The sequence below is a fragment of the Seriola lalandi genome, unplaced genomic scaffold (genome assembly GCF_002814215.2).
Source record: "Seriola lalandi dorsalis isolate HSWRI2012SDOR001 ecotype SW California unplaced genomic scaffold, Sedor1 jcf7180002054505, whole genome shotgun sequence".
NCBI classification, from domain to species: domain Eukaryota; kingdom Metazoa; phylum Chordata; class Actinopteri; order Carangiformes; family Carangidae; genus Seriola; species Seriola lalandi.
This window is the reverse complement of record NW_019525058.1, coordinates 794,087-821,502: the sequence shown is the minus strand read 5'-3', so window position 1 is coordinate 821,502 and position 27,416 is coordinate 794,087. Positions and strand designations below refer to the sequence as shown.

Sequence of the window (27,416 nt, the reverse complement as noted above, 5' to 3'; positions counted from 1 at the left end):
TTCACCACAACCCCCCCACCCCCCCGACACCCTCTTGCTATCACCAGATCTCACTTTCCCCTTCGTCCAGTTTCAATCTTGTAGCCCTTATATTTCCCCTCAGTCCAATTTCTCATCTCCTCACTCGCCCTGCTCTCCTTTCTTCCTTATCTCTTTGCCTGTCTTTCTCTCATTCTGACCCTTTTCTGCTGTCCTCTGTCTATTATTACCCCCCCTTCTCTCTCTCTCTCTCTCTCTCTCTCTCTCTCTCTCTCTGTGTCTGCCTCTCTACAGTAGGAAGAAGGTGGCCATAAACAAGGCAGCCATGTCCTACAGGCAGGAGAAGAGTCGGAAACTGAGCTCCTTAGACTGCAGCATGACGGAGCAGAGCACTCTCCAGCAGGATGAGAGGATGGCCCACTCCTTCATGGATGCCCACGGCTGCAACGCCCGAAGTAAGACGGCGAGGAGCATATGGGTGCTCTTGAGAAAGTGTCTATGGAGATGAAACTCCCTCCTTTCCTTCCTGACCTTCAGCCATGTTTACTTCGAAGCATGTATCCAATCTGTTGTGCCAGACCGTCAGAGAGAAATCTCCTGCAAGTCTCTTGTCTGTTTGAATATTCTGCAGTGTCAGTCACTCACACGTCTCGCGTCTCTGCGGAAACGCTGACTTTTTTTTTATTCATCCTTCAGCTTTCCTCCTGGACTTTTTCAGCCGAGTTTACATTAATAACAAAGAGTGTGTGTGTGTCAGCGGTATATGGCTCTAACTGTATGTTGTCCATGTTCCCAGATGAGCAGCGCAGCTCCGTCAACGAGTCCAGCAGCTTGCTGGGAGGCTCGCCGCACCGGCACTGTCGGAGGAAGAGCTCGCCGTATCACACGGGTCAGCTCCACCCGGCTGTGAGAGTCGCAGACCTCCTCCAGCACATCAACCAGATGAAGACGGCAGAGGGATACGGTTTCAAACAAGAATACGAGGTGAGAAAGGAGAAGAGAAAAAAAAGAGCCAATTAGTTCCAATTAAGGGAAATCTTGCAACAGCGTGTCATGACATTTGGCTTCCAGCTTTGTGCTGCAGCATTTTCTACACGTTTCAGCATGACAGTGGACAAAGTCAGGTCCATAAAGAAACGGTTTGCACTATGTGTAATGTCAACACGTCCTTCTGTACTTTCAACATAGAGTTACGCTATAACATGGACAAATGCAGACGGACAGAGAGAGAGAGAGAGAGAGAGAATTTCTCAAGCAAAACAACAACAGCGTCAGTGGTTTCAGCAGGAACGACATGTCTTTACATTTAAGTGACGAAGCCCTCTAGAGGTCATGGTAACTATGACGACCGTAAAGAAGGAAGTGAAGTGACGTCACAGAGAGACAAAGTCCGTTGTAGGGAGGAGGTCGATGGAGGATGGACGGGTCAATAAAACATCAGACTTTAACACAGCAGACTGACATTTGTTTCCCCATTTGTTTAGCGTGACCTCGATTCCTGAACCCCGTCATCGTTATAACCTCCAACCATAATCTTTCCCTAAAACGTTGTTCATCGTCACACATGCTGTTGGACTCACAACGCTGGAGGACTTGGGCGACACTACACAAGTCGGTTTCAACGTACAGTTGAGACATCACTTAAAACTGACACTTTCATTAAGCAGGTGTAAATCATTCATTATTATTCCCATTTTTCACCATGACAACTGATGATAACCGAGAGACAGAGATTTATTTTTAGACAGTAATGTAAGATAAAGCTGATGCTGACACGCACACTCAGTGGTGTGAAGAAGAGAGGCTCCGAGACTCTTCCTTGTTTTCTCAGTGATCAAATAAAAAAATTAAAATAGCAGATTTCAGGTAAACACTCAAGAGTTTTGTGACATCACAAAGTTCCAGAAGTCCTGACGGCTGGTTTTACAGCTCAGTTTCTGAATACATGCTGTGTGCATTTCTCTGTGGACTGAGGCTTTGATACTTTTCACAGTATTAATATAGAAGCTAGACCTGATCTATAATCACACTACACATGGACAGAGACCTTCACACTGGATGGGACCTTCGAATGTCAACAGGCATCGTCTGATCAGATGCTGGAGATGCAGTTCCATGAGAAGAAAATATGCTGTTACAGTGGTCGAGTCACACCGTGTCATGTTGAGTTACTGTTGCAGAGAGGCACTAATACTTGCTTCAGCTGCCTGTGTTTTTTCTTATTTATTCATTCAGCATGTGATTGTGAACAAGATATTGCCTTTTTAAAGCAATGTAGAGCAAGTGAGCAGGACACCTGACGGCTACGGGGGCTGAGACCTGTGTGTTTTTATTTACGAGATGCTCTCTCTCTCTCTAACACCTCCATCACCCTTTCTCCAGCTGGGCAAAAAAAAGAAGAAAAACAACATTACAGATGGTCCCTGCTTTACTGTAGGTGCAGTTAGTGGACGAAGCCGGCCTCAGTGTTTCTGCAGACAGATACCGTCGACTTTGAAAAAGGCTTAAACTGAAAGTTAAATATTAATGAGTGAGCTGTAAAATGCTGTTTTTGCTCATCTGCATTACAGAGGTAATGCAGATGTGCTGAACTTCCTGGTGTTGTGTGGACTAATTATGCTTTCCAAAGTTACCTTCTTTTCACCTTAACATGAGGATCTCCGCATCAACCGGTGGCGATGAGTCTTTTTTGCACCTCCACCTGCAGGAAGCCAGATGTACTTTTTCGATTCATTAAGCTATCCCCGGAGGCACCAACAAATTTCCCCACCTCCAAAATCAATATATGGGTCGCTTTTTCACTCCTCAGTCTGGCTCCCCATCGCCTGGAGAAATAAACAAGATGAAGGGGATCAGCTCGCACACTGCTGTCAGACTTCATAACCCTTATTTCCCACAGGGTCACGCTGCTGCCATTGATCAGACATTGCAAAGGCATTGTGGGGGGGGGGGGTTGTGAATGACTCAGGCCCTCAGTGTGGGTAGGGTACAGTATGCGTTGTCCTTGGAAGCCAACATCTGGAACCACAGCCAGTGAATAAACACGGTGATGGGAAAGTGTGTCACCCTCGATGTCTGAGGCAGCCACCCAGTGGGTGAAGCTACGCCTTCATGTCTTCACCTGGAGCCGCAGTGCGCCCACAACAACACCGGGAGACAGTGCTGTGACATAAAGCCTGACACACAGCGGGTTCCTCAATGTTGTGCCAAGACAGAAATAGATATTTAACAGTAAAAAACAAAACAGAAAAAAGATAATCCTAACCCTGACCTTCATAATTCATTTTTAAATAAACATTTTTGGAAGACACCATTACATTTCCTGGGTCGGTGCGGCTCAGGAGATAGACCAGGTCGTCCACTAATCAGGAAGTCAGTGATTTGATTCCCGCCTCTTCCAGTCCACCTGTCGAAGTGTCGTTTGGGGCAAGATACTGAACCCCGGATTGCCCCTGATGTGTCATTGGGTGAATGTGTCTTGTAGTGTAGAGTCCATTTACCAACTGTGGTCATTAAAGCTGCACCAATCAAAATGTTTTGTATTTACAAACAATCGAATGACTATGGTTTATGTGAAAAGTGTAACTAGTGATGATGACCCATCTGCCGTCCACATCGACTCAACCGAGGGTGTTTTTTGTCTCTTTTAGTTCAACGTTCTGTCAGATTTTTGTCTCAGATGTTGGTGGAAACCAAAAGCTAAAAGAAGATTTTACATAAAAATAAACTTGTGCTCTCCAGTGGACTAACAAACTGTGCAACTAGCTCTCAGCCAACATGTACTTGTTACCGATGCAGTACGTTTCGAAGTCGAAAGTCTTTCCCTGCATTTTGAGAAATCAGATCAGTAAACAGCTTCTGTTGTGTTGTGAAGTCTTAAATGCCCCGAAGAACTATAATGTCAATCAGCTGTTTAGTTTGTCCGACGGTGTCCAACATGAACAGACGTTCTGCTTTTTTACATGAGGGATTTCTGTTTTTGTGTGTTTTTTCTCTGGGCTTTTCTCGCTGGTTTAAAGTGGGAGGGGCTCAGCTGATAAGAATAAACCTGCGTGGGTTCGCGTGTTGGCGACCGTCCATCCACAGTTTGTGACTGTGTGCTCTGTGAGAGCGCAGTGCATGTGCTGGAAAAGCAAACTGGATGCTTGTTTTGTTCCCTCCCCTGTTTTGTCCTGTTGTTGTTGTTAAGTTGTTGCACATACCATCTTCTTTGTCTTTGTTGTTCAGCAACAAACGCAGCAGAGCTTCTTTCCCGCTGTTTTCTGGCGCGCATGTGTAGAATGTGGCGGCTAATTGTAGTGTGAATGAAAGAGCGAGCGCATCCGCTGTCCACGTGGAAGTCTGAACCTGTGTGTGTGCATATCAGCGCATAAACAAACCTTAAGGATTGAGCGATATTTGCATATAGATCTCATGACAGTCAGGGTTGTTTGCTCGTGTTGCCAGACCTCTGTCACTCACTTCCCACAAACAGCCTGGTTTTTTGTCTGATAAACTAATAACTGAGGATGTTTTTTTAATTTCATATTTATTCATGAATATTTATTGAGAAATACTTGAGATTTGAAATCAAGTTTTCAGGGGCTTTGCTGAGCGTTATGAAATTAGCTGATAAGATAATAGAGAAATAAATCGAGTAAAGCTCCATGAAGGTGAGCGGGATGTTCTTGTGGCTCCGGAAAATACAGGGTGCTGGACAAAGGCAGGTGTGTTAAGCAGGATTAGATCAGGTATTACCTGCGCAGGATCCAGTGGCAGATGTAATCCCCCCCCCCCCCTCCACTGATCAGCTTGCTTTCTCCGGCTCGGTTCGGGGTCTCAGGTGGTCTCCATTTGCACAGAGGGGATTGCTTGGCCGCAGATGAGAGGCTGCGTGCATCAGTACAAGAGCCGGGATGATGCCCACAGATGCAGCGGGGAGATCAAACTGGGACTTAAAGTGCAACAGAATATGTCACAACTCAAGCCAGGTCCATACAAGCTCCTATTTATGTTCTTTTTTTTCAAGCTCATCCTACGCTCACAGTATTGATTTAGATTCAGTGACTCATCTCACAGCACTGGCAGATTTAGTAGATGGGTGTCATAAACAGCTGTCACAAATTTAGCAGTTTAGCACTGAGGTATTAGAGAGCAACGGCTTCTTGAAGCAGCAAGTCTCGCGCTCCGTCTGGAATGAGAATGACTGTAGTGGGCTTGATCGTCCCTTCTCAAGGCCACAGCCGTCTCTCAGCGCCGCATGTCATCTCTCAGCCTCAGTCTCTCCCCTCTGTGTTGTGGCAGATGTCTGCTGATGACTTGGCAAGATGCTACAACAGCGCTTAGACAACCTCGGGGTAAAAAAGTCGTTTCTATTGTTGAGTTTTTTTATTCTTCGAGACGCATCGAAGACGTATCGCGCCTTTTTCTTGTAATGTCTCTCTTTAAAACTTAACTCGTGCTCTCTGTCTTCACTTCACAGAGTTTCTTTGATGGCTGGGACGTCACAAAAAAGAAAGACAAGACCAAAGGACGGCACGATAGCTTGCTTAGCCGTAAGTATTTGTGCATTTAGCCCGCTGGGTTAAACGGCAGATAATAAAGCGGAGATGTTGATGCTGTTATTACTTGGCTCTGTTCCAGCCTCGTCTTTTATTGTGGGCTTACAGGAGAAACATTAATAGCTTTTTATACTTACACACTAAAGTAGATTACCATTTAACGACACCACTGTCTGTGTCCTGTGAGTGAACCACAGCCACCCAATAATTATTTTTACTTCTGCTTGAATGGTTGTTAATTCTAAAAAAAACACACACACAAAAAAACAACAACTTATAACGTAGGTAAAGTTTTTAATTAAAACTGATCAACAGTGGCTTTAATTGTGATTTGGAAATTTTGAGTATATCTGCTATCATCAGAAATAATATTTTATTAGTGATTAGTGTTGAGCTGTAAAGCTTTATAAGAAAATGTTATTTAAAGTTTGTGTGCTGATTACACATACATTTATTATTATTATTATTATTATTATTATCATCAAATATGGTTCAGTGTTTTTGGTCCAGTGTTAGATACAACAAGCTCAGGTTAAAGCCGTTACAAATTAATTGTTAGTTGTACAAAAAGATGTATGCTCAAAATTTCAAAGAATATTATATATAATATAACATCACTATTATATAAATGTATATTACATATTAGCATCATTAACAAATGGTGACATGTACCTTTTAAAAAGAGCATTTCGCAGCACATTGAGTTAAAAGTGATCACAGATCCCACGTTACTTATGGGATGTTAATAAAAGATAGAAATAACAGCTGAAACCATGAAAATAAGACCCACGTTTTTAATAAGCCAGTTGATGAAGAAACGCAGCTCCTCGCCTGGAAGACGTTTAAATGAGGCGAGAGGGATGACGTGATATCTGCTCTCCTTTACTGATACGTAAATCTTGTTTTTGTGCGTTTCAGACGATCGCCATCGGGTCAAACTCCACTCTCTGCTCGCAGACCCCAGTTCTGACTATGTCAATGCCAACTACATAGACGTAAGTCACCTGCAGTCTTCTCCTTCCTCCTCTCTCGCTTCCTTCTCCTTCGTCTCTGTCTTTTCTGATCCCACAGCTCCCGCCTCAAGCGCTCGGAAATAATCGTGTTTTATTGTTGTGGTTGACCCGGCGCTTGACCGGAGAGCGTCTCCACCCGCTGTCTGAGGCTGTGTGCGAGAGCTTCCTGTTGCTCGGGCTGAACTGTCATTTAGTAATTACGCCCACAACACAGCATCATTATCTATGCATTCCAGCGGCTCCGAGGTGAGATTTCTATCGCTCGGGAAGGGGAGATTTTATCGCAGCAACTCCAGAGATCCTACAAGAGCCCATAAGCTCGGAGCACGGGGCCGCACGACTCACCCAAATGCTTCTGCAAGGCGACATCGCACAGGAATTGGACCCACTATAACACAGCTGATCCTTTCATCTACTTTCAGATATTTTTGATCTCACTTACAGTTCAGCTCGAGTGAGTAACTTAGGGAGCCTCTCCAGTCCCAGCAGCAGTTTTGCGCTCCTGCCAGATCCTATCTTGGCAGCTTTGCATTAACCGGACCAACACTTATCTGAAGGACGGTCACTCTTTCCCTCAGAACGGGTCAGGCTGGGATCTCTGCTGCTCACTCGTAGCAGAAAGGGTCACTTGAAGGTGACTCTGAAAAGCTCTCATCAGTCTTGCGTCTGTTTTTTGGCTCGGCCCGGTGAAGTGCTCATCTGGGGCTTTAACGTGAGTTTGTTACTCTCTGTGAATGCTGCATTTCGTTCTGCCATTGTTTGCTGAACAAAAGGAAATGTAAAGTGGGCAGATGTAAGCTGGAGTGTATGTGGGTGGCATCGGTTAAAGCGAGAAGTCCGAGCTCACAGTGTTTTGCGTGGCCACATTCACTGTTTTCCTCGAGGGCTCCATCAGGATCGACGCTCCACGGACCTTTTGTGTCATTAGCTGTGAGGTCTACAGCACCACCTGCGTGTCACAGCACTGCAGTGAAACGACTCCAGATGATTCATGGATGAATCCAAGGTTGGATCCAAGTTTTTTTTTTGTTTTTTTGTTTTTTTTTTAAGAAAAAAAAAAGGTTAAACAAAAAAGTTCCACCGCCCTCTCATTGCCATGAAGGATTACATCATTTTTTCTTTTGCATGGGTAATAAGACATCTCATTTTATGTCAAATATTTAGACGTTGTTTTTGTTGGCGTCTGATGCTGACAGGTGTAACACAGAAGTGACACCGTACCCACTCAGTTCTTAAAGGATTTTTTGCGTTGTGCCGTTCTAAACGCCCACGACCGAGGGGATTCTTCTCTCGCTCTGCTGCTCGGGAAAAGTGATGCCTGTTAACACTTGTGTTGGTAGCAGCGGTAATTTGTTTGGCGTAAGATAAAATGGGGAAGTAACGGTTGCCATGGCTAAGCAGACGAAGTAGAAAGGCTTAATTTTCTTTGAAAGACGAGACTCAATATGCTGCATCTGTCTTTGTCTGTCTTTGTGTTTCATCTGAAGAAGGCACGATGACCCACTTTATCCCTCCACGTCACCTTAAAGAAGAAGTATGACTTCCTACAACTGGGCTCAGACGACCCTCAGCTACTTAAGAAGTCATGGGCATCTTTTCCATAATAATAACCATATTCTGAGATTTCAAAACGCTGCAACTTTGCAACCGAAGTCCGGTTACTTGGGTTAGGGAGGGAGTTTGGTTACAGCAAATAGAGCTATGGCTAATATATAAAACATTAAAAGGAATGTGGTCATCTGCTACTCCATCAACCGCACCTTCTTTAAGGAGGAAAACTGGTTACTGTAAAAACTAAAGTGGAGTTTGTCATAGAAATATGGGAATTTGAAGTTTCTGAACATTATTCTCTCCACAGGTCCTCAAAGCGAGCTGCTCTCTAATCATTTCATTACCCTCTTTTCCTGGTCTTTAATCACAATAACTAGCTCTTGTTTCCTCCCCTACTTTCCTTCTTTCTCTCTCTCTTTTTTCCGCCCCCTCCCCCCCCCTCTTTTCAACCTTTTGGCACCTCTTAGATTCGGATAAACAGGGAAGTAAGTACCTTGCTTCTCATCTCTTTTCATCTCCTCTCCCTTTTTTCACGCTGCCCCCCTCTCGCTGTCCCTGCCAGCCCGTCATGGCTTCCCTCCAACAGCAGATCTTCCTTCCCTCTTCCGCTCTGAGCTGCTGAGCCTTTCTGCCTTTAGCCATCACTTCTCCCCCCCCTGGGTATTTCCCCTGCAAACTGACTGCAGACATCTCTCTGTCCTCTTTCATCCATAGTCAGGTGCTCACCTGGAGTTCTTGCTTAACATCAGGTTGTCCTCTAGAAAGCTAGATAGCGTGCGACAGAGTAGAGACGATGAGGTCAGATCAAAGCCGAGCGTGCACATCGTGACACGGCAGGCATTGTAAAGATATTAAGTGACAGCTACTATGACCTAGGAGAAATCTTACAAAGTTTACAGTGCATGCAGCAGGAATTATTTAGAGATAGCTTACATAAGTTTGACCTAATATTACTCTGAGTTTCACCACAGTTACACCAGGTCCATATTTATCAAGCATCTCAGAGAAAAGTAAGTAGTAGTAAAGTGGCTCTGCAAAATTCATTGACTTGTCCTGGTGAAGTAGGTCTATTACTCAGAGTCTGGCGACTAATTCCAGGGCTAGTTTGTGAGGTATTGCGGCTGACTAGCTAACCGCTCGCATGCTTGTGAGCTGGTTAACATGCTAGCATTAGCGTTAGCTAGCTCAGTGTTTGTTAAGAGACTTACAACCATTAACTAAGTGTAAACCCCCATTGTTATGTATTGTTATAAATGAATAGCTAATACGCAGCTGCGAATTGTCAGCGCTGTTAATTGTTCATTTTAAATGAACAAAACTGTTCATCAAAGTCGATAAAAAAACATTTGTGGAATGTACAGTAATTACTTCACACAAATAACTTGGGAAAAGTTTTTTTTTTTGCCAACGAAGAAATGTAGCTTCAACAGTGATAATTTGGGTCCCTCAGAATCTAAATTACAATGGTGGGCATGTTTTAAGAAAAAAAACCAACTATAATTTGTGTATTTTTCAAACATTTGTCAAAACATCTCTTTATCTTTTACTTCTGCTTAACTAGCTCGTCGTAAAAGAAGTGATGATTCCTCGTGTGTTACTTGCTTTTACCTCTTGAATTTCAATTGCGGGTTGTAAGTCATCTGAATGTGATGATCTCACAGTTTAAACAGAACAAAAAAAGATACAGAGAAAGCTGTAGGTTTTCGCAAAAACCCTGGTGTCATTCAATCTCAAAGGAAGACTTCCCTCTGGTGCCCCGCTGCTCCCAGGGAGGTTGTTTTTCATCACTTACAAGTGATTCTGAGATGCATGGTAAAATACGAGCTCATTTATTTGCAGACACGAAGGTCAGCTGTTCATTAACTTGTCACAGGTTGTAGCTAAGGCGAACCAAATTTATCAAGGCAAAACAAACTGAAAGTTGTTTTTCTATCTTTTTGATAGAATTGATAAACTTTCCACATCTCAAATGAATCTGCATGTTTTATTTTTTTTATTTATTTTTTTATTATTTTTTTATTTTACTTTCCAGTTCATTGTGAATTGACATTGCTTGATGTTTTTTCTGCTTGCCTGCTGTTGGAAAGTGCAGTTGCCAAGGTGACAGACAGGAAACCGGTTGGCCCAGGGAAACTCAGCAACAGAGGCTCATGGGAATGAGGGTCGCTGCACTCTTTCATAGCGATGGCCATCCATCTCAACTTCTCTCTGTGGCATGACAGTTATGGAATGTAATTTGTGCGGCTGTCTGGCTGGATAGTGCATATGTGTAGAGTGTGTGTGTGTGTGTGTGGTGTGTGTGGATGTGTAGGTGTGTGTGGGCGGGTGTTTGGGTGTACAGTAGACACAGTGTATATTATTTGAACAAATGTTTACCGTATACAGCAGTTGGAATCACTTTACCTATGAGTGATGAGAGGGCACACTCATCTTAATGCAGGGGAATCTGTCATGCTTGGCTGCTCTGCATTCAGCGCACAGGGTCTGTGTGGTGGAGGGCCAAGACGCCACTAATAGCCCTCCAGACTGTGCACACTGTATCATAACTGCACTAACGCCAAGCTGGGCAGAAAGGAGACAGCCAGATCAGTCAGCGTCACTCAGGTAGAATTACTCACTTGTCTCAGGATCTCTCACCCGTCAATCTGCCTTTGATCAGCAGCCATGGCGGCATGCAAACTCCTGCGCGCCAGGCCGTCTTTGAAATGCAGCTCCCTCGCTCCGCATGTAATGACCTGGCTCAGAGGCAGACGGAGAAAAACTTGAATTCGTGCCATTTCTCTGTGCATTATAATTCGAGTGCGATCCCTCACCCAAACTCGGAGCCTAAACAATCCAAAAAAGAACACGGCCGGTCAAACATGCTAATGTATTTTAAGCAGAGCCCCATCACCCAAACAGCACAGCGCCGTTTTCCACGGCTGCTGAAACGTCTTCAGTCAAAAGCAGAGCAGAAATTTAGCAGAGCGCTGACATCAAGCCCCGCTCCGAGATGAATAAGAGATGATTTGATGCTGAAAATGGAGAAAGAGAATGGATGGAAGGGGTGAAATGAGAGTTAGAGGTCCCCGTGTCTCATTTCATCATTGTAATTATTAACTCTCTCCCATCTTTTTCTTTCTTCTCTCCACTATCGTTCTTACTGTCTCTGTCACACAGGGTTACCAGCGATCAAACCACTTCATCGCCACTCAAGGTGAGTGTAAAGCAACCCAGCGGCGGTGTGTGTTTGACTGCTAATATCTACGTTCTGTTTGTTTGTGGCGTCCTTTTACACAGCAGCCCAACTGACAGCATTGAAATGAGCTTACTGAAGTATTAATGTGCGAACCAGATGGAGTCTGCGTTGCATCATGGTCACATCTGGATTTTCCACCTTAAAGCTTCACTTTTCCTCCGGCTGTGTGACACACTCCCGTAACAATCGACTGTAACCGTCAGTCAATCTGCACTGTAACACCACTGACTGTCGCTCTCTGTGAAGCTCGGCTTTTGTGTCTCTCCTCCCCGCCATCTGCATGTGTGGTGCACCATCTCTCTGATGTCGGTTTGATACAGTATATAGGCTGCATTCCCCAGGCAGCACACACACGATCACACACACACAGAGAGAGAGAAAGAAACTGAGAAGATAGAGAGTAAGACATTTTCTTTATTCTCTCCTGGCTCTGATCCTATTTATTCAGGGAATATGTTTTTCACTTCCGTAATCCCCCTCTGATTTCTTTCCACCTCTCACTTTGGTCTCAGTTCTACCACTTCACATAAGTAACCTCTGAAAATTTCTCTCTCTCTCTCGCTCTCATTCACATTTTGCTCACAAAGTCTTTCTGCATATGAGGGTGCAGGCAGAGGTGGAAGGAGTGCCACGATGTGCTATCCAAGAGGAAGCACTCGGTGGAATTAAAATTTTACTCATAGTGGAACTAAAGGCACTGATTCACAGTATCAAAGAAAACATTAAAGTTTGTTTGATTCATCAAATAGAGGGCTGATCATTTTAATTAAAAAACAAACAAAACTACTTCTGAAACTAATTTTACATATTTAGAAGTTTCCCATGCTAAAATACTGTCTAAATGTACGTGCTTCTTTGGTAAGTTTGATTTTATTCTCTTATTTATTTTATTATTTCTGTAGTTTTTCTGGCCTGTTGAAAAGAATGACAACAATGGATACTGCTTTTACTTATACTCCTGTACAAAGTTAAATGAAAGTGGTGACATACCAGTAATAGTGGTTATCACAGATACAGCGAAGGTAATATAGTACAGTTTATACATTAAATAAATTAACTTGTAAGTTTCAAATCACATCCCAAGCCATTTTTAGAAATTTAGAAATTCATAGAGTCCATTATCATAATACACAGAACGTCTGCTGGTCTATTGAAACATTAATGCTCACACCTTGATGCTAATAACCCTCTTAACAATATTTAACTGTTGTGAAGATGGAATGTTTTACACATAAATGGGTGTGTTCGTTAGCAAGACTGTTATTGCGTTAAAGGAGCTATTTTGTAAGCTTTGCTGTCGCTACGTTGCCAACGTTAGCATCGACAGCTGTTTACTTACCAGTTTAAGAGAAACGTTCAGCATCCAACTTCATTCCTTTACTCACCAAGAGCTGTCTCCAGCAAAGCAAGTCCAACGTTTACTCTTGTTTTGCTTCAATTTCTATCATTTATTTTCCTCTACTGAAGTTAGCATGCTAACCAGCTAGCCCCAGTCTGGCTGGCTTGTCTCGTCCTTTTCCTATAGCTGTCACTGCAGCATCCACTCTGCCCTGAAGAAGTAGTGTTGCTCTGATGGGTGTATTATTACCTTGTTTCCTGTAAATGCAATTGCGGCTAAAGCTCTCGGTAAGCGAACAGCTGTCAGTGCCAACGCTGGCCATGGTTTAATAGCAAAAACTTATAAATAGGAGATTGTAGCCCAACAGAAGAAGTTCCATGCATTTGATTGCATCATTACCACGTCAAACGTTCTCTGACATTGAAGATTAAGAATATTTTGTCTGGTTTGTGAGGGATGCACTTTAAATATCAAATACATTATTCCTCTCAAAAGTGACTTAAAGGGAAAGTCATTAGTAATTTTAAAGGTTCCATCTTATTTTCATAGTTTTGCCCTGTCAGTTAGGAAATGAATGTGAAAGCTTGTGAAATCACAAGGTTTCCAATAAAACCATCACCATCATCATCACCATGTCGACACAGGAGGTGTAGTGTGAGTAGCACATTAGCCGAACAGCAGCCTCTATCCTACCTGTATGTCAGGATGCATTCAGGCACAGTATTTACTATAGGTCGCCCGTGTTTTTGAAGCGCACAGAGCTCAACATCCAGTATAAACACTGCAGTTATGCTGCAAAATGGGAGCAAATAGACTTTAGAGGTAAAGGTATATACTTTGGGTCACGTTAAAAGCAGGGGCCGATTTTGTGCCGTGCTGTGAGAGCTGCCAAAAGACGGGTCACCTACACTCAGCACCGTGCCCCAAACGTATCCTTTGCACTGCACTGAAGTTGCTGCTTTGGTTTGGTTTGGGTAATGCGGGTTGTGTGAACACAGTGTAATCCAGTGCCTGTGGGTCATTATCCAATGAGGGTGAGTCACAACATGATATGCACATTCTGATATCTATCTTTACAGTAGGTCAGAGTTCTCCTGTAGACGCTCGGCCTCACACCGACACCTGCTTACGCTCTCAAAATAGCCTCCGTTTTTAGTGGCTTGGATTCCGCAAGATGTTGAAAAACTTTCCTTTTGAGTTTCTGCTCCGTGTTGATCTCATTGCGTCACATCATTTCTGCAGATTTTTTCAGCTGCACGTTCACGCTTCAGGTCCGGAGACCGGGGAGGCCACTGAAATTCACTGAACTCATTGTCGTGTTCGTGAAACTCAGTTTGAGACGACTTTTGCTTCGTGACATGGAGCATTATCTTGCTGGAAGTAGCCATTGGGATGTGATGATGTGGCCATAAAGGGATGAAGCAATACCCAGACAGGCTGTGGCATTCAAACCATGATTGATTGGTATTAAGGGGCCTAAAATGTGCCAAGAAAAGATTCCCCAACACCTGTGAGTCTGTGCCCACCGCAGCCTCAGATTTCTGTTCTTGGCCGACAGGAAGTGAAAACGTGATGCAGTCTTCTGCAGTTGCAGCCCAACTGCCTCAATGTTTGACATGTCGTGTACTCTGAGATGCTTTTCTGCTCACCACAGTTGTAAAGAGTGATTATCTTAGTTACCGGACCTGATTGGTTGTCAGCTCCTCTGTGCTCTCTCATCAGCAAGGCGTTTGTGTCCACACAACTGCCACTCTCTGGATGTTTGGCTCCATTCTGAGTAAAAACTCTAGAGACTATTGTGTGTGAAAATCCCAGGAGACCAAGAGATCAGTTTCAGAAATACTCAAACCAGCCCAGTCTGGCACCAACCATCATGATAAAGTCGCTGAGATCCTATTTGTTCCTCATTCTGATGTTTGATGTGAACATTAACTGAAGCTCCTGACCTGGATCCACAGGGTTTAACGCATCGCACTGCTGCCACATGATTGGCTAACTGGATAATTTGCATGAATAAGATAGACTGTATATAAAAGTGGACGTTACCCATAGGTTTCTGAAGCTCAGTGAGCTGTTCCACCGTTGCCATCTTGGCAGTACCTGACTCCAATTAATTCTCGGCTAATCAAACAATCCAAAAACAGTTTTTTGTATCGGGCTGTAAGTTTATTTCTACTGTAAAGTTGGGCAATTTAACATGGGGGTTTATGGAGATTGACTCACTTTTGGAGCCAGCATCAAGTGGCCATTCGAGGAACTGCAGTTTTCCACACTGCGCAGTTAGTTCCTGTTGATGTTTTCTCAGGATCCCTCTGCAGCCTGGCTGTGAAATGTATGATGTTGTTTTGCATTTAAATTCAGAGCCTCAACTACCAAATGTTAAAATTCAAGCCCACACTGATGTCAAAACTTATCAACAAAAATAAATAAATAAAAATATAGATATATATATATATATATATATAAATATTTTTCAGATGGTTTCATTAGCACTCAGACACTGTGAGAAGTGCCTGCAGTGTATTGTGTGTTTTTAAGCAGTGTATTTTGTCTCGCGCGTTGGTTGGTTTGTCAACTAAGTCTCTAACAAACAACTTTTTAAAAAAAATGTAAAGAATAATGAAAAAATGTAAAGATTTCTGACATAATTTACTGGATTTTTTAAATATATTTTTGGAATTAATTTAATGTTTCTATATTTATCGATTATTGACCATTTTTGGTGGTAATTATGCATTCATGAGCTTGGTTGCTTGGGACAGCAGTTTTGGTTACCTGCTAACTAACCTGAAAATATGAAATTAAGATCAAGCTATAAAATATATGCCAAAGTACAGTCTGTTGTTGTTGCCAAAGTCACTGCAATCCATTACTTCCACACAGTCTGCATATACTGAATAACACTCTGCATATAAAGGCACTGAGCCTTGGGTGGTCGGCCATCGCCGCAGGTTGAGGTTGATTTTTCTTTTTTCTTTTTTGTATCTTAGATGAGTCTTAAGGTAGCTGAGTTTCTGCAGCAGGCAGCAGGTGCTCTGGGCTAACTCTCTATTATGTCCAGAGATGAGGGAACGGGAGGAGGTGGAATGAGGGGGAGGCGGACGAGGAGGAGAAATGCCAAGCGCACTCTGAAAGCTGGAGTCCAAAGCGGCGGCATGTTGTGCTATGCATACAGATTCACCCCAGCTGCTGGGATCACACATCATCCGTCTTTTAAACTGACTGCCACGTCCCTCTGGCGATGCATTAGTGGGCTTCTCCCGCTGCTGCTGAAAAATTAACATCTCGTATCACTAATACACAAAGAAACCGGCGCGGTGATTGCTAACATGGAGGGAGCTGTGAATAAGCCTGTGAAGAGCAGAGAAAACAGTGGTTAAAGTAGCAACCCTCTTGTGCGTATTAAGGCGCCCGCAGGCTGGCGGCGGCTCACCTCAGGTCGACTACAGTAAAGACCAGTAACTTGACAGACGTGAAAGGAGAAGCTGTTGTCAGGCTCTTCAGACGCCTTGTTTTTTAACAGGCACGTAAGGCTGTTTCTCCTCCACCACCTACTGTATTTCTCAACCTTTGAAGGTCTTTGCCCCGGGGCGTTTAGTCAAATGCATACCTTTTGATTCCTCTTATTAAGACAACTGTGGAGGTAAAAGCAGTGGAAAAACAAGAGCTACTATGTTCCTCATTGCTTAGGTGTGGAGAAAAAAGCTTCTCTGAGCTTATGTGCTGCAGTTTTCGTGCTAATATTTACCTTTTCCAGGATTATTTCAAACATACAATCCTATCTCTCCCAGGCAGACTCTCAAACACTTGTCCATACCTTTTGTCACCATGTGGATGACAAACCACACAGTCGACAGAGGTCACAGGAAGCAAGGAACACATGCTTGAATCTCTTTGTCGTCCGGGCTTCAATTGAAGTGATTGGAAGATGGAGGAAATATTGGCATCGCTGTCGTGCTCTCAGCCTAACAAAGAATGCAATGTCACAGTTTTAATGTGGGCAGTATTAAAATAGCTGCAGTTCTTAACAAATGTTACCCCAACGAGAGTAAACAGAGTATTTGTTTGGGGCCATTTTCAGCGGCAGATTAATCCACATTTGGTGTTTTGGCAGCAGAACGTTGCATGTGGGACTGAGTTAGAATAAACTAAGATATATCAGGCTTTAGATGCACAGTTAAGACGTGTTAGTTGGATATATTCACTTGTTTGTTGTTTTTGATTGTTTTGTGGGACTATAAAAGAATAGAGAAAATATAGATGTGACTGATTTTATGATTTTAGAATTGCTTTTTTTTTTATGAGATTCTCTTCTACAAATAAACCTGAAACAGATAAATTATTAAGAACAAACTGGAGGCAAATAAAGTGAAGAGTTAAAAGATATATCACTCCGCTGCCAGCCCACAGAGGAATGATGAGGCGCAACCAGCTCTTTAAAAAAAAAAAGTCATCCAGGTCAGTTATGGGAGACAAGATAATATTCCTATTAAACAAACTGCGTGGGAAGAATGAATAGACATCTTGTTCACTAACAGAGGTGTGGTGTGTTTGGCGGAGGAGGCCGTATGAAGGAGGACCCGGTGATATTATCAACGCCACCATGTAATGAAATCAATGAAAGTGTCATCTTCTTCAGGGGGGCTGTGATTTGTGTCAGCCACTGCTGCCTGGGAAAGGCAATACACGAGCTTGTTTGCACAATGGCTCAGGATTTGTGGGTGTATTGAAATGACATTTCTCAGTAGTATTAGAAGAACACAGAGCGGGCAATAGTTCATGAGTGGCACATTGTTACTCTACTCCCTGGCATGGATTACACAGCGCCTTTACATTGATGGTTATTGCCGCTATTCTCTCTGACTTATGGCTCATCTCTCCTTATCCTCCTCTCTTTCTCTTCTCCACCTTCTCTCCTGGCTTTTTTTCCTCTCTCTTCTCCACCTATCCTTTACTGTATATCTCCCCTCCTCCACAGGCCCCAAGCAGGAGATGATCTATGACTTCTGGCGGATGGTTTGGCAGGAGAACTGCTTCAGTATTGTCATGATCACCAAGCTGGTGGAAGTGGGCAGGGTAGGTTTCGCTTCCCTTTGTCCTGTGACCTCTCCAGCCCTTGCGAAGATGGATGGAGGGAATGTATTTTTGGAGCTTCCTTTATCATTTCCTATATATCAGAAGAGCTGCTGTGCTCTGTGTCGTGGGAGGAAATGGCTCCCGCTGTCTGATCATGAGTGATCACCTTTCGCTTCGGTGGCTGCACACCAAGGTCAAAGCTTTGATGTATATGAAGGCCCAGGGAGGAATTTTCTGGCCTCTATTAACTATTCCTGCCTTTGTGGGATACAGCCGGCCACTGATACAGTATTCAAAATGTGTACGAGAAAAGTGTCACGCACCAAACGTACAATTTATAAAATGTGATCAATGAAGATATCAGAGTTATTATAACTATTGAGCAAATTCAAAGGGAAATTCCAAAAAGTTCAGTAACAAGATAAGCTAACTGCTACATAGCTTTGGACAGGGTCGTACCAGCTATTTATAAAACGTAATAAGACTTTGTGTGTGCAGTCCTTGCTAATTTCTAAGTAACTGATAGGTAGTAATATATAAGATAGTACAAAATCTAATAATGTGTAAATTGGTTGATAGGAAACAGTCAAAGCAATCAACTATGTAAACAGGAAGTCACTATATCGTCATCAGCTGTAGCATAACTGCAAAACATGTAAGACAATTTGTACAATTTCGAATAAGTGAGTCTAAGCAGATCATGTTATCCTAACCAATGCTATTTAGCCATGTAGTCTGACAGTATTAGGTATATTGCATTATTTTTGAGAAATGTATCTTAAATTGTTCCCAGTTTACATCATTATTTAACAGGATTTTATTAAATGTTGGGTCATTAGCCAGCTAATATTTGTTTTGTTTGTTTAGTTAGCTATACAACAACAACAACTGGTAGTTAGTGGGTGTAACTACTTGCGACTTAACTCCACGCAAGAACAAGTTTTTTTTGTGATACAACCTGCTGAATCTCCACTTAGCATACATTTATGTCGTATCTATGCTACAGTTAGCTTACAAAGAGCTGGTACATCCAATAATATTTTTAACCTAACTGCCAATCCTTTGTAAAAGTAAGCATGTCTTTGTTTTTGTTTTTATGTGCAGACATAGAGATTTATCTGTATTTCAGATGTAGTGACCAAGTAGTTTAGAATAAGTTGGAAATATCAAATCATGCTAACCTAGCTTACTTTATTAGGTCATTATTAGCATACATTGTGGAGTTTCAGGTATATTGTGTTATTTTTACTGAACGTAACTTAAAAAACAGCATTTTATCCAGTACCACGTCCAATATATTCTATATTTTACTTTCATATCTAAACAGGTCATACTGTATACTAGCAAGACAATGTCAGTTTTGTTAGCTAAGTCCGTTAGCTACACAATAGTTACACCTGGCTGGTACTGGGAGTGAATATTTAGTAACGACTAATTTCAGAGTGACATGTAAATCTCCACTTAGTAAACACTTTGTTTACGTATAACTACATCTTACAAACAGCTGGTGCAACCAACTACTGGAGGAAGTTTACTAGAGTCTACGAAATTAAGGATATGGATATCTCTGCCTCTGCTACATCCATTTTTACTATTCTTTAAAAAAAAAAAAAAATTATTTACCTCTTTTGAGAAACTTTATGGATTGCAAAGCAAAATTGCTAAAGTAACCTTTAACCAAATTTATACAATCAGAAGCTGTAGCTTTAGAGCTATTTCCATACTAAAAAAAAGCTGAATGGTGCACATCTAATTTTGTAAAACTGAAATAACAGACACATTGAGAGGTCACAAGTTAACAGAGACTGGGGAAAAAATGTGAAATGTAAAAATACCCAATATAATTAAAAGTGACCTTTTAGTATTTCACCCTTTCACATGACAGTGCAACTCTCGTCCCCATAGGCGACGACTGTATAGTCTTCCTTTATAAGTGAGAAAAATTTCACTTTTTTGGATCAGAAAATGAGTCTGCAGCCTGAAGCAGTGGAAAGTGTTGACACTGTGCAGCCAGCAGTAGAGGAAAATGTCGACGCCACAAAAACACACTGCATCAACAGAAAAATAAAACAGCCATTCTCTCAGAAACTTAAGCGTGAAGGGTTGGAGGGCCGACTGGTCGTGGATAGAGAGGGAAAATAAAAACGATAACCGACCGCGAGTTCTATTTCCAAGAGCGGGAAATGCCCTTTTAAATCATATCAGAACACGTCTTATCTTACCTTGGTGTCAACACTTTAATGTGGCGGTGGAGATGATTGGAAAAACTGTAGTATAGTCCAAATATTTAGCAAAAGTCACAGCAGGTTTAGAGCATTGCAATTTGTTTGCTTGTGGAAATCTCAGTGCCAAGTGGTTTGAACGATTGTGGGCTAGTGTTGAGATAAATCAGTCATTTATATATGTGTGTGTATATATATATATATATATATGTGTGTGTGTGTGTGTGAACCTATCTAAACTGAAACTGTTTGCTGTGTGTCCAGATGAAGTGCTGTAAGTATTGGCCTGATGACACTGAGCTCTATGGTGACATTAAGATAACACTACTGAAGACAGAAACACTGGCAGAGTACACCGTGCGCACCTTCGCCATGGAGAGGGTGAGTCATGCTCTCATATTATTTTTATCTCAACTCTCTCTCTCAGCATAGCTTCTATGTCTCTATATACCCACCAATGCAGTTGACAGTTTATTAGGTACACCTAGCAGGAACTGATGTACTCTAGTGATTTTAGCCAGGTGTACCTAATAAACTGACAACTGAGTGTATGTTTCTCATCCAGCTGCTGGTTTGCAGAATCGTTTTCTATTTGTGTGCTCCTCTGAACATTTCCATTCTTCGTAATAATAGCACCTCATTAAATTACCTGATTGTTTCTTCCAGAGAGGTTACCCTGCTAAACACGAGGTGTGCCAGTTCCACTTCACCTCCTGGCCGGAGCACGGCGTGCCGTACCACGCCACTGGCCTTCTGGCTTTCCTGCGCCGGGTCAAAGCCTCAACACCTCCCGATGCTGGGCCTGTGGTGGTCCATTGCAGGTGACCCATCACCTTCCTTCCTCATAATGAGCTAAACAGCTAACAGATATAATGGTTTAAAAATAGACCACAGCCTCAGTTGCTGTTCATCTTCTCTAATATCAAATTTCTCTAATGTTCTGCACATTCCCGCACACTTAATTTACCCTGGTTATTTCTACTTCACTTCGTGCTTCTCTACATTTCCTGAAATAACTTTGAGTTCCTTGCACATGTGAAAGTGGAGAGCAGGATAGTGAGAAAAACCTAAATAGAATTCAACTTTCCAGCAGGATGTTGTATTTCACACATAACCAGCAACAAATTCACAAAGAAAGTTGCATTTCTTACAATCAATCACACTGTCCGTCTTTTCAGGGAAGGACTTTAATTTTATTTTCTGTTCTGGCTGTTGGACAATAATGATAAACCTGGGAAAGAAGCCTTTGCCCACAGATTTACTTTCCATTCAACTGTTAATATGTGCATAGGTCAGGTTTATTTCTTTTTTTGTAATTCTGATTTTGCAAGAAAACAAAAAAATAATGAAATATTGCTGCCAAAATTAGCAAATTAGCTTGGATTACATGGAATATTTGCCAAAAGAGGAGACACAATACTGATGGAGTTTTCTAATACATCTTGACAGCAACACTGCAAAGCACTGAAGTCATTCTGCTACTCACTGTTACAACCTTCCTCTCCATCAGAAAGCCCAAAAAATGTTGAGGCGTATGAAACCCCAGTCTGAGTCCAGAAGTTCTTGTTCAGCGTCACCCTCTGAACTTAGAGGTTTGCTTCCTGAACAGCTCCCGAACAGCAGATGGATTTATTAGTAGTTCAGCTTTTGAATTCATGCTTCGGACTTCCAGTATGGCGTCACGGCGAGTAGCAGTGTGAGCGCACGACCTCCCTGACAGGGTCTATTATAGTCACTTAAATGAATCCGGTGCTACACATATTGGAGTTAAAACATAAACATAGAAGTGGAAAAGCAGCGGAAAGCTAGAGACAAATTATCCCAGAGAAAGACAAGAAAAGGATTTTCTCTTTCTCTTCGGAGAGGACGTCAATCGCAGGTTAAATGAAACTGCCTGACAGATCTGGAAGGACGCTCATGAAGAAACAATATATACGCATATACAGGACGCCTGAGGAGACAACATGCAAGAGTTTATTGAAAGTTTTATCAAGACGAAACGGCCCCCGGACCACCGCAACATGCTAATGCCCGATCAGTTGTGATTTTATTTTTCTCAAATACCGCGTCAAGGAGTCGGTGCTATGCTCTGCGTGTTCTCCCGTCCGGGAAGAGAGTGTTCTTTGACCGGGAAACCCTGGCAGAGACTCGGACACGAAGAAGGCATACACCCCCATCAGAGAGCTATGGCCCTTTACTTTCAGACAGTGGTCCCTCCACCTGTAACAGCGCAACAGAGCCCATGGAGGATTTACTTCAGCACCAGACGAGAGACTCTCCTGAAAATCTCCAGGGAGATGGTGGACATGAAAATGCACTGGAATCGAGACACACACAGATAGAGACCAAAATCTTCAGGGACCTTTAAGTCAAGAAGTTTTAAAAAATATCACCCTGCAAGTGCACTGAATTATATACTCATTACAGAGATATATCAGTTTGCACTGGGGAGGCCCTTCGTAAATCAAAGGTTTTCCTCTCCAACTGATAACATGTGAGCTGCATTATATTATCCCTTGGTGATCCGTCCACAGCTCTCCTGTGCATCTGTGCTCCACTAAAACAAAAAATTATGAAAATAAAGTTTAAAAAAATACAATAAAATCCTGCGGTTGTTTGGTTTGTTTTCTGTCTTCAACGGACAAAACAAACCGTGCTAACCGGACCTACGCCTTCTCTGGCGGGTTTGGTCTCTTGTTTAGTCTGCACACCAGAATTCGTGGCATCACTGCAACAGAACAAATGAATATTGTGCGGCATGTAGCCGCCTGTCATCACAGGGAAGACTTGCGATTTTTCAACACTCACCAAGATGCTGAAGATTTTGTTGCTTATCTCTGTTTTTTATTCTAAACCCGTCTGCCACGGCACTCCAGCTATCTGACTGTGGCCCTTAATTCTGATTAAGCACCAATCCTGTTACATCTTATCATAAATTATGTGCTTGTTTAACAATATTGATGCACTGCAGGGAGGGTTTTTCTTTTTTGAGGCGTAAAGCTTCCCAGTGCAGGCGCTCAAATGGGTTTTAAAGTAGCAAACACCTTACCTTCCCAGACACCCACACCTGCCTTTATAGCAGTGTTAGACCCAGACATGCAAGGCACAGGCCACGACACAGGGCGTTTTTAAATGTCTTGTCACACTCCAACTAAAAGGTTTTTAACTTTTCTTTTTTTTTCTCGTGCTGCCAGAGCACAATGGTCACTGTATTCCCTTTATTTTTCTCCCGAACAAAAGCCCTTTATTGCACTTGACTTTGGGCAGAGTATCTTGATCATTACTAAAAGCTCCCTGCTGAGGCTTTTTCATTTCAGTGATGTATTCAGGCTTGTCAATCCCTCTCCTGTCTCTCTTGCACCAGTATGGGGGCAGGCAGGACCGGCTGCTACATTGTGCTGGATGTCATGCTGGATATGGCTGAGTGTGAAGGAGTGGTGGACATCTACAACTGCGTCAAGACCCTCTGCTCGCGCCGCATCAACATGATCCAGACTGAAGTGAGTGGGAGGGCGGCGATGTGGTTAGAGAGGCCGAGCTGAACTTTTAACCTAGAACTTTTATATTTAGCCTTTATCAAACGTGATTCTACAAGAATTTTATTCCTACAAACACCAGTGGTGGAGGAACTGTTCAGACACTTTGTTATATCACCCACCGCTACTTCAGAATAAAAATATATCATATGTGAAAGTGTTTGGCCTCTTGGTAGCAATGAAACAAGCTGCTGTTGGCGGTTTCTCCGTGCAGCAGACATGGAGCCACAGCATTCAGTTGGAGTCATGTGTCTGGCCACTTGGGAAATATAAGGCCACTCTTCTTTTAGCTTTGTTTTGGCCTCCACCAACTCCTGAGGCAAATATCTGGCTCAGTAGCAAACAGTGGGCTAATCAATGTATTTATTTATTATAGCCAACAACATTTTCATGCTTCAGTTAGAATCAATTATTTGATTAGAGCAGAGTTTGTGGGCCTGAAAACCAAAACTAGCTAAAAGGTTAGCGACCTTTAGCATCTGTCTCTTTGCATACTGTGTGTTCAACTGCAGCTGGACGCAGGTTGTTAAGAGTGGAAGTTATCGGGTGTAAAACCAAAACAAAGAGCTAAAAGAAGTTTGGTGACAATACTACACATGATTTACATTGCAAATAATCATTTGAAGCTTTAAGTTTTAAAAAGTTTGAGTAGTTTAATAACAATGCATCATATTTAAGACTATCATGTATTATTTATGTAAAACAGGAAACTGTGTCAAGTTAATGCACCAGATTAAAATGTAGAAATTATTTCCCTCTGAAATGTGGTGGAATAAAAGTATAAGTAGCATAAAATACTAGAATAGTAGCATACTAGTGATGAAATACTCAATATTTTACATAAGTAAAGTATAACTGAAAATACTTAGTTACTTTAAACCTCTAATAATAGTTCTCTATATCTCTCCAATATGATTTAAAGGTACAATGTTTACAGGTTGAAGGCCTTTTAAATACAATTACTACTCTACATTCACTCACAAATTATGTTAAAACATTCACTGTCAAAGAAGCCATATTACTATAGGACAGCACACATACTTAAAACACAAGTATCAACTTTTCATATACTGACATACTCCTTTTAATTGTGTAAATAAACACAAGATATTCGAGTGCTGAACGCAAATTCCCAATCATCCCAAACAAACAAGCAAACCGGAGAAAGACATTAATTACTGGAGTAAACACAACTATTAAAAGTTGAAAAATATTCTCTTATGAACACGTCTGGAAGTGGAGACAGTACAGTAAATACCAAAAACAATGGTATTTATCTCTCTTTTCACCTTTCAGCTGCCGCTCGTCTACCAGTTGAATACGTATTCCTGCGATTACAGAACGCATTAAAAATGATAAACAAGTCGGAAGAGGGACATTTTTATGTATCCTCGACTCTTTAATCTTTTGTTTGGTTGAATGTCAAAACAAATTTCCTGGTTTCCTTTTTTAATTGCACAGCTTGTGACGTTATTCAGATATTGTGTGTGTGTGTGTGTGTGTGTGTGTGTGTGTGTGTGTGGGCAGTGTTTGGCTCCTCTGATGTATGCTTTCTGCACTTTTTTACCCCATTTAACAGACAATTTTCTGCTGGGGAATAATGCCTCAGAGTGGGCATGGCAATATGAAGACTGTTTGACAGTTGTGACTATTAGTCAACATTGAGCAACAGTAATTAAATTCAGCATTGTTCCTCACAAGTGGGAGATTAACAGTTAGGAGGCTTGTATGTGCAGTTAGGGGTTTTTATTTTTGTGACTTTTTGTTTCCTTTTGTTTCCGTCTCTCAGGAGCAGTATGTGTTCATCCATGATGCTATCCTGGAGGCTTGTCTGTGCGGAGAGACCGCCATCCCTGTTAATGAGTTTGCTCTCATCTATAAGGAGATGCTGAAGGTCGACTCTCAGAGCAACACCTCGCAGCTCAGAGAGGAGTTTCAGGTAACACACACACACGCACACACACACACACACACACACACACGTACAGACGATTTGTGTTTAGGTTTGTGTGAGTGTCTGTATCAGGGGACGGTGGCAAGTCCTGAATTTGGCCTCAGGCCGATCCATTAGATCGCAGCCAGAACATAATTAAAAGCTAATTTAAGAAACTGATTGATAAAAATGCAACTGGAATCGACTTCGTTACTGTTCACATGTGGTGCTGTGGCCCACAGTCACGTGTTACACGTTTGACTGTGCTACCTTTTTCATATTGCACATCATACGTCCGCTATTTCTGAGGTCTGTCACGGCCTGATGTTACTGTTTGTGTCTGTCATTCACTCAGATTATCAAAATAATGTGGCGGGCCAGATGTTACAGCTGGCGGGACAGTTCTGGCCCATGATCAGACCTGTTCTCTGACCACTAACTCCAACCTCAGAGCTGAAATCTGTGGGTTTTTGTTGTTGCCCTCTGTGGTGGGGGGAAAAAAAGTAAATGTTGAAATGAAAGTTCAGCTGCAACATCGTCAACACACTGTTTACAGACGAATCTCTTGTCATTATTAAAGCTAAGTATCTGGCTAACAAAATATTAAGTGTAATGAGTTTATTACGAGATAAGCAGCAGTTTATCTGAACAAAGGTGCAGATTTTATTACCTCGTATCTGATTAGCATCTGCTTCAAAGCACTTCTGTTGTTTCCACTGTTTCAGTGCAGATTAGCAGTTACGCTAACCCCACCACATTGATGTTCCTTAAAAGTTTTTTTTTGCTGCTTCAGGTAACGTCTTGTCCAAGTCTGCACTTTGTTTCTGTAAAAGTTTAGAAAAATAATTATGTACTTCAAGTTTGGTGTCATGACTCCAGCAGCTATAAACAGAATAAAAAATCACATCACTACTGATTCGACTGCTCCGACTTGAAGAGGCATTATTGGCTCTGTGAACTATAAAAAGTTCTGATTTGCAGTTTACTGTTGGATTTCCTCAGTTAGATGGATGTATCGCACGCGTTCAGACCGTATCATACAATTAATTACATTCAGATGGTTTCCAGATGAAAGGCCAGCGAATCACCAAAGTCTGGAGACCACGACTGTCTGGTCACAGGTTCAAATCCCGGCGAGGCAGATACGGTAGTGTTCAGATGTTGCCTGTGTGGAGTGGAAATCATTGGATTCAACAAACTAAACAAGAATTTTTTGGTAAATGAGCTTTGTTGATTTCACTGTAGGACCGCTGGTAGCTCGACGATTGAACGCTAGTATCTAAAATGTTGATGTTGTTGATGGGCTGTTTTTGCTGTAATACTTACACACAACTATGAATCAAACTAAAAAAATAACAAACAACGCTCCACCGTGCAGCTGATGATACATTTCCACATCTGAACTTTAACAGTTACAGATTTCAGCTTTAGCTCTTACAGCTTCTCTCCCTTTTTTTCATTATTTTGTTTCCCCGTTTTTTTACAAGGCTGTAGATCTTGAATGTCATTTTGCTGGATCATCAAAAGTCAAACAACAAACACAGCGGATAACACAAATAATAAAAACATCCAAGAGCGCACTCTAGTTCTGTTATTGTATTTTGCACAAGCTATTTGACTTTTTTTCATTACCTCAATGTCAATTTCACTACAACTCGGTGTTTGTTCTGACATAACTATGATTCAGTCCATGTCCTCATCATGAGTGCTTCTACATTTACCCTGTTAAACACACGGTGCTGCAGTTCTGAGAGACGAATCCTCTGCTGGTTAGAAATAGTAACATGAGAGCGACAGCCGCCAAGGCTGAAGCTGCTGCTCTAACTACTATATATTAAACACAGACACCATTGTGCTCAGTAGAAAAGTTTTAGATTGCAATTAAGATCATGCACTGTAGATGTCTTTTATACAATGCTGTTGCCACATCCAGTTAATACCAAGTTATAATGATGTGCTATTGATCGGTGACCTTTATATATATATATA

General features: G+C 42.1%; 1 protein-coding gene across 1 annotated transcript in view; it reads left to right on the top strand.

The window, feature by feature from the left end:
- Positions 1-27,416, top strand: part of ptprua (protein tyrosine phosphatase receptor type Ua) — a 196,953-nt gene that overhangs the window by 154,830 nt on the left and 14,707 nt on the right. The window contains exons 16-26 of the mRNA XM_087175836.1: positions 274-434; positions 776-963; positions 5,441-5,513; positions 6,438-6,514; positions 8,551-8,568; positions 11,243-11,279; positions 17,639-17,736; positions 20,223-20,339; positions 20,625-20,779; positions 23,323-23,458; positions 25,284-25,433. Of these exons, the coding sequence (XP_087031962.1) occupies positions 274-434; positions 776-963; positions 5,441-5,513; positions 6,438-6,514; positions 8,551-8,568; positions 11,243-11,279; positions 17,639-17,736; positions 20,223-20,339; positions 20,625-20,779; positions 23,323-23,458; positions 25,284-25,433 (1,210 nt within the window). The remainder of the gene's footprint in view (positions 1-273; positions 435-775; positions 964-5,440; positions 5,514-6,437; positions 6,515-8,550; positions 8,569-11,242; positions 11,280-17,638; positions 17,737-20,222; positions 20,340-20,624; positions 20,780-23,322; positions 23,459-25,283; positions 25,434-27,416) is intronic.